General features: G+C 43.7%; 1 protein-coding gene across 4 annotated transcripts in view; it reads left to right on the top strand.

Annotated features, from left to right (window-relative positions):
• The window catches only part of pard3ba (par-3 family cell polarity regulator beta a), a 99955-nt gene that overhangs the window by 69677 nt on the left and 15575 nt on the right, over window positions 1–14703 (top strand). For all 4 annotated transcript variants that reach the window (XM_058050742.1, XM_058050741.1, XM_058050744.1 and 1 more), the window contains one exon: window positions 5974–6085. In XM_058050742.1, the coding sequence (XP_057906725.1) occupies window positions 5974–6085 (112 nt within the window). The remainder of the gene's footprint in view (window positions 1–5973; window positions 6086–14703) is intronic.

Genomic DNA, 14703 nt, shown 5'->3' with positions numbered 1-14703 from the left:
ACCTCGGAATTCTAAATCATTCATTCATTCATTTTTCTACCGCTTATCCTCACGAGGGTCGCGGGAGGTGCTGGAGCCTATCCCAGCTGTCTTTGGGTGAGAGGCGGGGTACACCCTGGACTGGTCGCCAGCCAATCACAGGGCACATATAGACAAACAACCATTCACACTCACATTCATACCTATGGACAATTTGGAGTCACCAATTAACCTAGCATGTTTTTGGAATGTGGGAGGAAACCGGAGTACCCGGAGCAAACCCACGCATGCACGGGGAGAACATGCAAACTCCACACAGAGATGGCTGAGGGTGGAATTGAACTAGGTCTCCTAGCTGCGAGGCCTGCGTGCTAACCACTCGGCTGCCATGCAGCCCACTTTACTCAACATATTCAATGAAAGTATTGTCAAGTCATTAGACGTGCCAAAGATGATGATGTCAAAGTCGCATTGGAGTCTTGTCGTTCAAATTGTGACTCGAGTCATATGTGAGACTCATGTCAAGTGTGAACGTCAACAGAAGAAAACCCCCCAGATATGTAACCATATAACATAGCACCCAACAGAAAGCCGAGCAAAGTTTTCCGCTTCCTGTTTGGATGTGCAGCTGCTTTGTGGTCGCTGGAAAGGGCGTGCAGCGATACCGGTTTCTCATTAGGAGCCAGCACTACTATTTAGGTGGAGCCGCATTGCACCCTATGAGCAAAACAGTCATTGCAAATTGCATATTTACAAGCCAAAGGTGAAACCGCGGACATACTGAGCTTGTTGCTCTGTGGGGTGCGGTGCCGTTTGATGAGGTTTCACTCATGCATATCATTATCGGCACGAAAACCAATACAATCGTCCTATGCTTATCGCAGTTAACTGCTTCCAGACCCAACTGCGACAAGTGAGTCTTCCGCAAAGTAGGATTCAATATTAATAAATGGAATATTTTCATTAGAGCAAAGAAAGTCTGTTTATGACCTTCTCTGATCGCAACATGAAACAGCACCCACATAGTCACCTATATTACTATAAACCAGACTAATGTGACCATTTCTGATCCGGAGTATCGTCGTAAAAGTGTGACTTATTGACTATTGACTTGCAAATTAGAAAACAAAGGCTACTTTCAGTCCAAGCAAAGAGGATGATGAAGGAGTGGTTGCACACAGATGGGAATGGAGAGACAGACTGAGGGATAACTCCAAAGCAGGAGAAGACAGAGGGAGGGAAGGTTGTGTGGAGAATTAGAGCCGTAGCGTACATCGGCAATTGGAGGATTCAGACAAAAGAGGAGCAGGAATAATTAGCCACAGTCTAGCAGCCTGACAGATCTGTTGGACCACTTAAGCTTTCATCCACTAGTGGTGGGTGCTTCATTACTAGCCCTGTCTGGCTCTCACTGTGTCATCCCCCCGATTTACTGTTAATGCATATTAGTTGGTCTTTAGCCTAAGCATGGTGGATGAGGAGTCTTCTCATTCTCATTCATATTGTTTCTGAGTCCATCCATCCATTCCCTGTGTGTCTTTGCATTGGTCCTGACATTAATAATCATACAGAGACAACTTGCAGAGGCTCCGTCACCTGTGGCTGGGTCACATGGGCTCACATACGTCTACGTCTGTAGAAATGGTATGGCTTTCATTCTTACTCACACAAGCAGACGCCTATGTGTTATATTTTCACGAGGAAGCTCAGTGTAACCTAGCAACAAACGGCGTGTGCGGTCTAATGGAGAATCATAGCTCATTTGAGTTTCTTACTTTAAAGTAGGATTAATGTGTGCAAGGATTTCTTACCAAGGAACAGCCCCTGCTGCCCCTCGTATTTCGTATTTTATTGATGCAAAAGTAGACAGGTGCTTATCACACATTTTGGAGATTTTCTAAATGTTTTTTTTAAAACCAGGTCTGTGGACAACACCCCCCCCCCCCCCCCCCCCCCCCCCCCAGCTCACCTCAAATACTGTCTAGTCGGGAACAGTGGACTCCCAAGTGTCATCCGCCTATTTTACTGCCGGGACATTTTCATTAGCGGCTCCAATGGCAGGTGCGTGCCGTGATGTGCGTCACATTTGATTAGCGCTGTGCGATAGGCTGACCTGTGGAGAGAAAAGGTTAGCTATGCTTGTCAAAAGGTATTAAGGCAGAGGACCCTTGTCATAGCTGGTCTGGATGAAATAGAAATGGAAGAATCAGAATGGGGGGGGGGCAATGAAGGTGTACTTATAAGCCAAGTCAGGTGACAGCAATGTGGTCCCAACTAATTGTAAAGGCGTTCTTTTTCAGCATGGGTGGGTTCCTTTGTCTGAATGATGCTTTCCCATTTCCTCTTTTCTTAGGTTAAGGTGGTAAAAAATATCTCTGCAGATTGTGTAGACCAAAGTGTGGCTCATTTCTTTTTATTGGACCTATTCTGAAAATTCTAAAAATTCATTATTAATACAATATTCTGTACTATTAGACAGGTAAACAGGTAGCGTATTTTTCAGTTAACATGGAAGTTAATGCCAAAATGTATCCTTGTATTAATGACTCTATCCAAGGTTCTACTGTGTTGACCAGTGGTAGTACCTCAGTTTTCACTATCACTGTATTTTCTTCAGAAACCAAAACAGATGAAAACTGATTTTTTTTTCTCATAGGAAATAAGATAAATCCAGTTCATCTATTTTAGAAACCATGAAATTTGAACAACAAATAGATTTTTTTAAGAGAGTGACACTTTACCCTTTACTTGGTGCAGTCTTCTGGGAAAATTCCTGATTTGACAAAATGTATGCCCTGTGATTGGCTGGCAACATGTCCAGGGTGTACCCCACCGCTCACCCTAAGTCAACTGGGTTAGACCCCAGTTTACCTGTGACCATAATTAGAACAAGCGGTATCGAAAATTGAGGGATGGACAAAATTTCCAGACCAATTAACAGCGAATGCACAACAACAAACTGTATGTAGACTTGTAGGACTCCAAGAGGCTGCTTTCAGTGATTCTGATGGAGGAATATAAGGTACCCGTCTTTTATGTTTGCAATGACAGCCTCTTTGTTTGTCTCATCGGAGCTCCTCTGAACTTGTCTGACAAATCCCAGGACGACACCAGGAATCTAAGTGTTTGATGTTTGCTTACCACCAGCATCCAAACTGCCTGCCTTAGCTGCTTCCTCACCCACAGCAAGACGTGTGGAAACAGCCGGTGGCGTAGCACACCTCCTAATTAGTCTGCCCTCACACTGGCAAAAAAAAGAAGCCCAAAAAACCCCCGAGTAGTTAACTTACACCGTCAGCTGGCTTTCATATGCAAGACGGTTTGGGTTCTTGCCGCAGAAGCTTTGTTTTGCTATTTCCAAGTTGCCGTTAGCTCTAGATTCTTTCCAGCATATCTCGGTTTTTGCTTCTGTCAGCCATTGCCACAATAGAGGATAGTCACTATGCTATCACAGTGGTTCGCAATCACAATGAAGGATTAAGGCAACCAAATTTGTACATGTAGGTGTCACTGGACATGAGACCACATGTTTTAAACAGCATTTCACACTGGACTGTGTTGTGAAGATGGGCCAGTATGCAGCTGGACGAGCTGGCAAACTTGCTGAAACCTGACGCATTTACTTTGTCAGGAAGAGTCAGGAAGGGCAAGCAGTATCAGTTTAGCAGTGCTTGCCAGTGTAGCATTATAGAGTGTGCATGCAGGGAGCAGAGTTACTAATAGCCGTTTCCGCCACAATCAGTGGCTCTACCCAAGTTTTTTAAACACTTCTAGTCCCGCAAAACACATTACATGTTACCGATGCTGGAGAAATCCTAACGCTAAAAGGCTAAAGCTACTTGAAGTGACCTCATTTCTTGAGAAACTTCGGACTGTCCAGTTTCTACTTCTGGAACGGATTCGGGGTCCAACACATATGGCTGTATTTTAAAAGCAGACATTTTAAAAAGATAAATCGCTGTTTATTATCAACTCCTATACTGTTGATCAGCTCCTATCAAGTTGGGTTTGCAGCTAGTGGCACAAACCGGAGGTCCTGACCAACCCCAGACTGACTGGAGGCGGGCCATGGGTGGAATAAATTCAAACAGACTGTTTTCGCGGGAAGCACGAAATCCAGCTGAATAGGTGCAGATTCTGGAAGAACTAGAAAGCTTTCTGTGCTGGTTATTGTGTGTAGCTGCTCTATAGGAGTGCACAATTCAATACATAGAGGGCCGAAAAATGAGCATAAGAGATCACCTTTTAATACGGGTTGCTTTTTAAGACGATAAAGTAAGAATATTCCAGTTGGTTGGAAAAAGAAGAGAATAATTCACTTTCATGAAAAAATTGTTTCCATTTTTTATGTGTTGAACAACATTTGCGGTCTTACCTTTTCTGTGTATAAAGTACAGTACTTGTGCCCGAGCCTTCTCCAGGGAAAGGTCTGTTACTTTGTTGTAAAAGTAATCACATTATATTGAGCTTGGCGACATCATCCTCCATCTTGGCAGTCAGATTCATTCAATCATTGAACACAGCATAAAAATATTTCATGCACTTGACTTGTTGCTGACTCTATCGCTCTAGCTGGTGCTGCTGCCTGCCTACTGCAGGAGTACTGCAGCGACCCAGTGTTTGATATTTCGCTGTATTTAAAGGTCCGATTAGCAAGAATAATGATGTCACACAAACACAGGGTGCAGAAAGTAAATATTTCTGCAAACATTATATTGACGACAAACAGAAACTGCTGTCCAGCCGAGTGCACTCAGATGATCTCATCTTCGGTTTTTGTACTGTATTTGATCAGGATTGTTTGGTATTTTTTTGAATGCCGTCTTTGGGTTGAAGCAGCTTCAATCAGAACCATTAATATGATTATTTCAAGTGGTGTCAGTCACGAGCGCTACAACTTAATGACATGATTACAGTGTTCTTTCATTGGTAGAACAACATGCATGCTCAGTTGAAATGGCAGGCCCTAATTACGGGGCCTGGTACTGGCTAATGGGCTCAGTAGGAAATGGGCAGCATGTAGTGAAATATTTTGGCTGTGATCGTCTCGGAGAAAAGTGGGAATAACATAGCAACAAGGTTGTCGGCAGGAAAAGTAACAAGACAGAAATTTGTATTGATGGGTGTTGTGTTGAGAGAAGTCTGAAGTAAATCTCCAGGCGAGGCCCGGTGCCACTTCACTATCCAGTGGTCCTTTTAGAATGGGTCTCTCTTTCCTCGGGGCAGCAATTGAGGGTTGTATTTTGTGCCCAGAGCGTTGATGATGATCTTGGAGACAGAAATACACACTTGTGAGTTGAATGATGGCGACTCTTTGCATATGGACACACTGGCACAGAGGAGTGCATGACTCAGCCTTCTCTCCCTGCAGCGGAAAGCACATTAAATCAGGAGAGGGTCGCTGTCTACACTTTTTATTTATTCCTGCGGTTGGCCTCTTTTCCCACACACACACACAGTCAGCCCAGCCATGAATAAAAAGAGTCAAAGGTGTAGGCTATGTACTTTCCTAATGAACCACTCTATCTGCTCCCTGTTGCTCTGTCACGGTCAATACCGCCTGCAGGTTGGAGCATTCCAACATGAGGTGCAGCAACTGTTTAATGAAGGCTCCCAGGCTATTTATGTTTATGAGACCTGCCTTGCTGTGTTGCCGTTAAGAAGCATACTGAATTCCGCTCTTTCCCCATCTTGCTTTTCCACCTGCACAATGTGATGTGAGCTCAGAGGCAGTTTTTGTGGATGTTCTCTGTCTGCCTGTCACTCTGAATGCTCTCTCCCAGCTTGTCACCGTGCAGCCAAAGAACACCGACGGGTGTGAGGGAAGATGAAGCGGAGTCTATCATATTCCTCCAGGCTTTTTCATTTCCCTGCTTTAGTAACAGCTAACTCACAATATCACTTAGATCTGCACCTTCCACGGGAATCCTGTGTCCCGCTACACTCCAAATACCACCCATGCATCATCACTTATGCATGTCTTTTCCCCTGCAGTGATCACAGGCCCCACGGGATGCGGCGGGAATATCAGCAGGTCCGGGCGGCACCACCCTACGAGGAACTGGACGCAGGACGGCGTAGAGTCCTGGAGCACGACCCACATCGGGTGAGTGTCATATAGCCTGCCTGACCTTAGGTTCTGATGGCATCTCAAATATTTTGGTTCTGTGGTATTTTAATTACAGCTGTAGAAACGGTCAACTTAAAATATCTTTATTGAAAACAAAAAACTTTCTGTTGAACACTAATTTTTTTAACAATATTATAAAACATGATTGAAGTGGAACATACAGTTCCCGATTTCTTTTTTTTACTTAAATGTTTCAGAGCATCAAACTGATTTAAATATTAAGCAATGAAAACACAACTGTGCACAAAATTTTGTTTTTCAATGAAACTTTATTATTATGGGAGAAAAATATCAGCTATTACCCCTATCGCCTATCTCATAAGAACACAAGTTTAAAAGACATGCAGAGAACCATCCCACACGCCCCCTGCCCCCCACCCCCACCCCGCTAAATGGTTCCACCACCTGAAATATTCAAATGGTGTTCCCTTGGATCCCGGAGATCGTCTGCATCTGGATGAAACTTGACCCATTTCACCCAGTTTTTTTCCAAATGTGCCAACCTTCCATTTTCATCTGACTTGCTAACATTAGAAGGTGGAATATGGAATCCAGGCGGTGCCCTCTCTCCTCTTCATTTAGTTCTTCACATCGTACATCTTACAGACGGGTGACATTTCCATCCTCCCTTTTTTGTTTAGTTCTGCAGCAGCCATCACACTTACTCTTCACTTTCATTGCTTTTCCATTTTCTCCGTTTCATTGTAGTGGACTCCTTTCTTTGTACAGTATAATAGCATGGAATCTCTTGATGTTCTGTGATGACATTGGCTCCGCTAGATGTCTTCATTGATCGAGCCTGATGGATCAGTGCATCTACTTCTCGAACTCTGCATATAAATCAATAGCTATTTATCAAACGGTCTTTAATGGGCTTCATTTCAATAGCAAGCCTAAGAAAGCAGAAAATCACACAGTACTTCCATCTACATTCAAGTTCCATTTTTATGAACTCATACCGAGGAATCACTCTCACTGTTCACAAAACACATAAAATACTACATTTTATTTATATAAAACCACTATCACTGTGCATTTCATACATGTTCAAGGATGCCATCTTTATCCTTCATTGCAGCGTTTGAGCAGCTTAGACCAGGAAAGGCATTTCTACTCTTCAGGTTTCGCTTTCATTTTGCTTGAGATGCCATCAAAAGAGTCGTCCTCACGATTGGAAAACATAACCAAGGGGGAAAAAATGAAATAAAAATAACAGAAGTGATGTTGTCTTCCTGTAATAGTGATTTTTGTACAGTACAGTCGTCCCTCATTTATCGAGATTAATTTGTAAGTGAATTCACTCAATGATTCAACATTAAGAAATGGAATATGTTTGTAGTTAGAATATAGAAAACCTGTTTCTTATTTTTTTTCCATTATTAGAGCCCTATAGATACTCTTGTGTACTTCTAGCTTTCTTTACACAAAGCTAGCTACTGGATCTCTGCCGAGACAGGAGACTGACGCCGCCAGCATAGCAAGCTAACTATTTAGCCTCCAATTTATGTATTGTATACTAAAGAAATTGTTTCAAACTAAGTGGGGGAAAAAGGACAAAGAAGCCCCAAATGTACCACTTCCACACAGAATGGCAGGATAAGAAAAACAACAGTAGTGATCATTTTTGGGAGCATGCTAAAGAACATGAAACACACGGAACCTAGTTCATTGTTCACTCCAAAGTCATACTAAGCAAATCCAACCAGAGCGGAGGCGGGAAATGGGATGGATTTACTGTCCAGCCTGAACCCGGCTCCTGCTGCGCTGGTTTCCTTCGTTGTTGTTGTCTCTGTTTACAGAGCAATGGATCTGTGCTCGCCGGTTGTCATTAGCCACTCACAGATGCACTACACAGCTGCTTTCTTTGTAGCCTTGGGCTCCGTCACTCATTATACATCCCCGTGCTGCATGTGTTCCTCCTTTCAGTTCGCCGCCACGCTGTCGTTATCCAAACTCTGATACAATTAAGGCGCAGCCAGTGCGGGTGCAACCTCTGATCTGATTGTTATTTTTCACCCCATAAAAAGACAGCGTTGTCCACAGTAAAAAATAAAAGTGTGTTTGTCCCCTGAGGAGCGCGGTAATGAAACACCCCGTTTCCATTCACACACACACACACACTCACACATACTTTGTGGGAATAGGGACTCAAAAACCATAAAATGTTCTGGAAGTAAGAAAGGAAATGATGAAAAGGTAAAATGATGGAATGTAATCTTGAGTAAGACAAACTCAAACAATGGAGTCCATAAAAAATAGATGTGATGCTGGTGCTTAAATAGAATAAAATTGAATTGATACACAACTGTGGCGATTACACTTCCTTTACCGTCATGTGTTTGCTGGTTATTCCTACATGCAGGAGCTGAGTATTCATGAAGCAAAAGGAAGTACAACTAGTCATTTTTTTTTATTTTATTTTTTTACATTGTGTTTGGCGACAGTCTTCCCGCAACATCTGCTTCCTTTTTGAAGTTAGTGTATTGGTGACGTTAGCGATTCCTCAAGGTAGAAATGTGATTATTTTTTGTAATCAAGGTACTCAAATTATCGGAGGAATCGTTGAATCCCTGGTGTTACGTGTTAACATTTTTGGCTTTCTGGAATTGAATTTACATGATTTCTTATGGGAAATAAATGATTTTGTTAGAGTCGGACCATCTGGAGGGAATTAATAACATTAACCAAAGTTCCACTGTTGGAACAACGGGAAATTGGAGTGAGTTATTTACACATGCTGGCCCTGAAGCAGGATTTAAGTCAGAAGTCGACTACCAGGTATTCAGTTGTCATTTATATTCCAATCAAAGCATGCAGCGTATTCATATGCTACTAGCTGATGAATGTGAATTAAACTTTTAAACTAGCACCTTGGACAAAATGGAGGAAACTAACCATGCCAGTGACTAGACCAACGTGTGCATGTACTTAATTGCACTGACTGTACAAAACTCATCAGTGTATCTTCCGTCTAGTAGTTCACATGAATGGAATCAACTCTTGCATCCTTTGCTCTCATACTTGTATTTTATCCTCCGTGAGAGTTGTGTCGCAGCACACCACTCCAGCGTGGAATTCATTCCGACGCTTCGACCTTGCGGGATCAGTCCTTTAGCCGCCGTGCTGCTCTTTTATGTGCTCTTATATTTCTGCAGCCTTGAATGGTTAAAAGTGTTTTGCGAGCTCTCTGCTCAAGGCCGGGAGCGCCATTCTCACTCTGAGTGTTTTTTTTTTGTGTGTGTGTGTGTTTGAAAGCGAAGGTGAGTGTGTCTCCATTTGCTCGTCTGAGCTGGGTGATCCCAAGTAGTAAGCTAAGCAAAGGAGACATAAACAAAAGAGTCTGGTTACAATATCTATTCATGTCTCCTGTTTATTCTTTTAGCTGTCTGCAGAAGCACAATGTGTGTGACTGTGGTGAGCCCGTTTGAACTGAGCGTATTTGACCCTGGCTTTTAAGTTCTCACATGTGTGTGGCAGCACGTGTGTGGGTGTGTGCATGGCCATAAAGCTAAAACCAGTCAGTCCTCTCCAAACTCTGTGTCTCTGCCCATCTATCCCCCTCTAATTTGACCATTCCCCCATGTTCCCCGTGTCTGTGAATAGGTCACCCTTCTAATTATGGCAATATCTCACCATCATCTTTAACTTTATGTAAAATCCAGCCTCTCTTTAACGTTGTGATGGCCAATTAAGTTGCAAAGAATATGACATCTTTTGTTCCCCCCTGAAGATTAGCAGGAACTTACCAAATCCTATCTTGCATTGTTATTGCACCATAATGAGATTTATCACCTTGATATTGGTAATTCCCTTTTTAGCGTTGATTTGAAACCTTAATATTGACCATAACAGTTACAATATGCATTGATAATCATCAATCCCACACTCATTTCATGGGAGTTACGTTCCACGGTAAATGATACGCATTAAAATGTGGACAATGGATGAAACGGATGAATAGGCGTCTCGGACTGCCGTGTCCAACAACAACGACGGTGCGTTCAAGGACTGCCGAACAAAGTGGGAATAAGTAGGCTTTATTGACAGTGGCATTCTGTTTCCGTGACTGTATATTCATGCATTGAAAAAAATCATAAATATCACAGCACGTGACTTTGCATAAACACCGGTCCAACAGCAACTACGGTGTGTTCGAGGACTGCCGAACAAAGTGGGAATAAGTAGGCTTTATTGACAGTGGCATTCTGATTCCGTGACTGTATATTCATGCATTGAAAAAAATCATAAATATTACAGCATGTGACTTTGCATAAACACCGTCGTAAAAATGTGATGGTGTAATGACATCTGCTAGTCACCGCTCCTCACCTTGCCCTCCCAACTACAACTGGAGGCTATCAGCTGATGCGTGGCATTGTGTGACTGTTGTTTCCCACCCGCAACAACTTAATCACAACAGTCCAAGCACTTAAAAAAATGTATTTTTATAGCAAGGCAACTTGCTGCAAGTCTTTCATGTGTTTGCCCCCTACTGGTCAACCCTGGATATGTAAGTGTTTATTGTTTGAAGCCTGCCAGGATCTGCATTGACAAAGCTGAGGATGTTTTTAGGGATGTCAAACAAGAAAACAGTGGTAGCACCCGTGACTCCTTAATGAAGTCACAAGAACTCACAGGTGCCGGGTGTCACTCACGCGGCCACAAAGTCATTACCAAACGTCATGATTTGAGTTCTGTTGCACAGCTGTTTCTGTTTTTTTTGGGGGGGGGCATTTCCCTTTCATGTTGTGAGTGGTGTGGGCATCCATCACCTTGATGATATTTTAATGTCACATCCTTGGGCTGTCGCAGCCTCAGCACCCCGCTCCCCCCACCAACGACCCCTTCCTCACTCACTCCCCCCCTCACATGTCGGCCATCACTTCATATCTAAACCCCCACATCATTAAGTAAACGCGCACCCGCCTGTCACGGTGATCGATGGCGTACGTTCTCTCACAGATGCACACACGCACGCACATTTAGGCGCCCGTGATCCGTGCCCCCAGGCAAAGCCCCTGATAGGTTTTTGTGTCCCAACGAATACACTTACTCATGTGTGAAAATATTTGAACATGAGGGATAGAAACATTACAGAGATATTATCTGTCTTACCTTCAAATTGCTCCCCCCCTTTTGTGGCAATATGTTGTATTGTTGTTGGGGGGAATCGGCTCCCACTGTGCATCAACAACTTTCCACCTTGACCTGATAAGTACTTCCGCGTAGCACACTGTGTGTTGTCAACCTGCAACAGGAAGCACAGGTGTAGTGGATGTTCGGGTTGACTGATCCCGCTGTGCCAGCCTGCTGCTGGGGAAGCCGCCAGCACTGTGACCCACCAAAAGCCTGCTCATGCCGACAAGGGGAGTAGCTGAAGCGGTGGCGGTAAATTGACAATGGGAAGCGAGGAACGGGAGCGAGAGCAGATGAGGGAACATGTGACAAGTTTGTGAGAATAACAAGGGGACGGGAGAACATGACAAAGCAACAGAGCAAAGCCGAAGCAAATACGAAGAAAATGGAGCCTGAGGGGAGAATACGGTAAGGATGAGAGAAGACAACATCTAACGGGAGCGGGATTGGCAAGAGGAGGAGGAGGCAGATGGGATGGAAGTGCTGACAGACGCATGGAGGCATTGACAGAAACTACAGCACAACTTGATGGTTTCAGGTGACAGAATGTCGTTCAAGTGTCCTTGGAGAAGGAGAATTCCCAAATTAAACATGTTCTGCAAATACAGTAGCATCCAAGGACAACCTTAAATTCATGTAGTAGAGTGCAGACCTCCACCACGGCTTTCATTAATTTCAACTATGATCCAGGATCGAATAGAGGGAAGATTTCCACCAAATTTGCCCAATTTGGACCCTACATGGGCAAGAAACCATGTTGAAAATACATGTACAGTGAAATCTTGGTTAGCACCCTTACCTTTCCAAAAGGTGCGACTCAAACCAAAACGCACTCTAATCAAATACATTTCCCGAGATTAAATAATGGATGATGATGTCACTAATGGGCGGCACAGCTGGAGGACGGTAGCTGTCACTTTCTGACTGTCATGTGTTCACACCCTCTGGCTTCTTGCGGTACTGCAGTGAGTCCGCAAATTTGAGAATAAAGAGATGGAAAGACGGGCTGCACGGAGGTCGAGTGGTTAGCGCACAGACCTCACAGCTAGGAGACCAGGGTTCAATTCCACCCTCGGCCATCTCTGTGTGGAGTTTGCATGCATGTTCTCCCCGTGCGTGCGTGGGTTTTCTCCGGGTACTCCGGTTTCCTCCCACATTCCAAAAACATGCTAGGTTAATTGGTGACTCCAAATTGTCCATAGGTATGAATGTGAGTGTGAATGGTTGTTTGTCTATATGTGCCCTGTGATTGGCTGGCGACCAGTCCAGGGTGTACCCCGCCTCTCAGCTGGGATAGGCTCCAGCACCCCCGCGACCTTCGTGAGGGAAAGCGGTAGAAAATGAATGAATGAATGAGATGGAAAGATGTAACAAAATGTGAAAAGAGAATTCCTTGGTAGATTTACTTCCAGCTCAAAGAGAAACCTTGTGTTTTTAACCATGATAATAATATTAACTACAGTGGTGCCTTGGTTAATGTCATTAATCTATTCCAGAATGTCCGACTCACACCAAATGAGACTCTAACCAAGGCAGGTTTTCCCATAGAAAATAATGGAAATCCATAAATCCTTTAGACATCCAAAAATGTTCACACATTTTACGCAGTTTACAGACAATAATTATAGTTTTACATGCAGAAAATAATGGAAAAATAATTACAATCACCTCTCTCCCCCCTCTAGGGATTATGCTTGGAGGGCAATCAAAAACAAAATCTATGCAGAAACATGACACATGAAATGGAAAAATTAACATTTAACATCATTCTACCTGTAATGGACACCCTTAAGGGGGGGGGGGCACCAACAATAGTATAACAGCAATTTGTTACCCAAAACATATAGTGCTGCTGACAAATTTGATTCATGTAAAATACATAAAAGAATAATGTTAAAGTAAAATTCCACCCTGAGTCTACCCATGTATTGCAAGATTTTGTCTGGGGCGCGTGGTCCAAGGTACTGTGTAAACAAACCATATTGCATGCTAACCAAATGGCGAACACACACCAAACATTTTGGATGTTAACCGAAAAACGTGCTAACCGGGGTGGACATTAACAGAAGTACTGATGTACTTTTTCCAAATTACTTCTAGCTACTTAAGTTGTGGGAAAAAAAGTACATCCGTGGAAGATGACTTGAAGAGAACGGATGTCGGCAGGCCAATCCCATTCATTTGTGGAAGAAGGTGATCGAGTGATAGCAAGCAGCTGGTCTGGTCCGCTAATGTTAGTTTAAATCAGGTGAGCATATGCCTTGTGTATATGTGTGACGTGTTATAATATTTGACGGATGCACCTACAATTTTACATTCTGGCACGCACAACGCCAAGAGTTTTCACAAAACTGCATTTTCTAGCTTTAGTGTTCGCTTCCATTTTCACAAGCAAAATGCACTCATGGCCGACATCCGCAAACCACTTGCGTTTTATGACAGATGTTTAAGAGGTAGCATACCACAAACACGCTCCACACTCATGCATTGAAAGGCAATACACACATAGCGTCACTGTCAAACGTCAGCTTTGGCCACAGTAAAGGAGTTCATTTCTGTGCAGGAAGCAAATGCATGGTGAAAGCTTCTGTGCACACGCCCATACACAAATAGAGTATCTTATGATTCAGTGACTGAAAGAGATGCATTAGACCATGGACCCCCCTCCGAGATCACAGAACACACACACTGTGGCCTTTCACCATGTCAGTCTCATTCCCTTACACGTCTAACCCGGTGCACCGCTCAAAGTCGGTGCTAATTAAAGGCCGACTTGCTCTCTGGACCGGACTGTGAACTATTCTGGCTGCATAATTACACAGGCCACCCCACAAGTTGGTTTTTCCACTATAAACCCAGAATAACCCAGAACAAGTTACCAGAACCAGCTGCTGGATAGCAGACCACATTCACTTTCTCCAGACAGGAAGACTCGAAGCAGAAGAAGAGGAACATCTCATTCCAGAGTCAGGTTCCATGCCCACTTAGCTCGCACCAGTTTTCGCACTCAAAGCCATGTTTTGAGTCTTTTCCCTCTGTGCAAAGTCACAATGAGCTATTCTATCCACGGAATCCTCTCAGCCATCCTCTCAGCCTTGCATAGCTTCCCTAAGGCTCAGCACGCTCTCCTTTCTGCTCGCCTTTGTTTTAAGTCTCTTCATTCCGATGCTGTGCAGCTACTCTCCCTTTTCCCTTTACGAGCCAACAAAGGCGAGCCTCTGCCTCACGGGCAAAGAGCCGTGTTGCAACGTGTGTTCAGATTCAAGAGGTTCTACCTGCCCGCGAGTCAAAGTTGATGGCCCTTTTTTTCCCTTTCCCAATTTTTGGGGTGGGGGCATCATTTACCTCTGGCTCCAGCAAATAATGACACATCCAGCTGTGACATTTAACACATGAGTAATGTCAACAAGGACTTTCATAGCTTTGGCTTTCATAGGGAAAAATATGTTTTTGTTAGT

The sequence above is a fragment of the Doryrhamphus excisus genome, chromosome 16 (assembly GCF_030265055.1).
Source record: "Doryrhamphus excisus isolate RoL2022-K1 chromosome 16, RoL_Dexc_1.0, whole genome shotgun sequence".
In the NCBI taxonomy this organism is placed as follows: Eukaryota; Metazoa; Chordata; class Actinopteri; order Syngnathiformes; family Syngnathidae; genus Doryrhamphus; species Doryrhamphus excisus.
The sequence above is the reverse complement of the archived record's forward strand: the minus strand, read 5'-3'. Positions and strand labels throughout refer to the sequence as shown.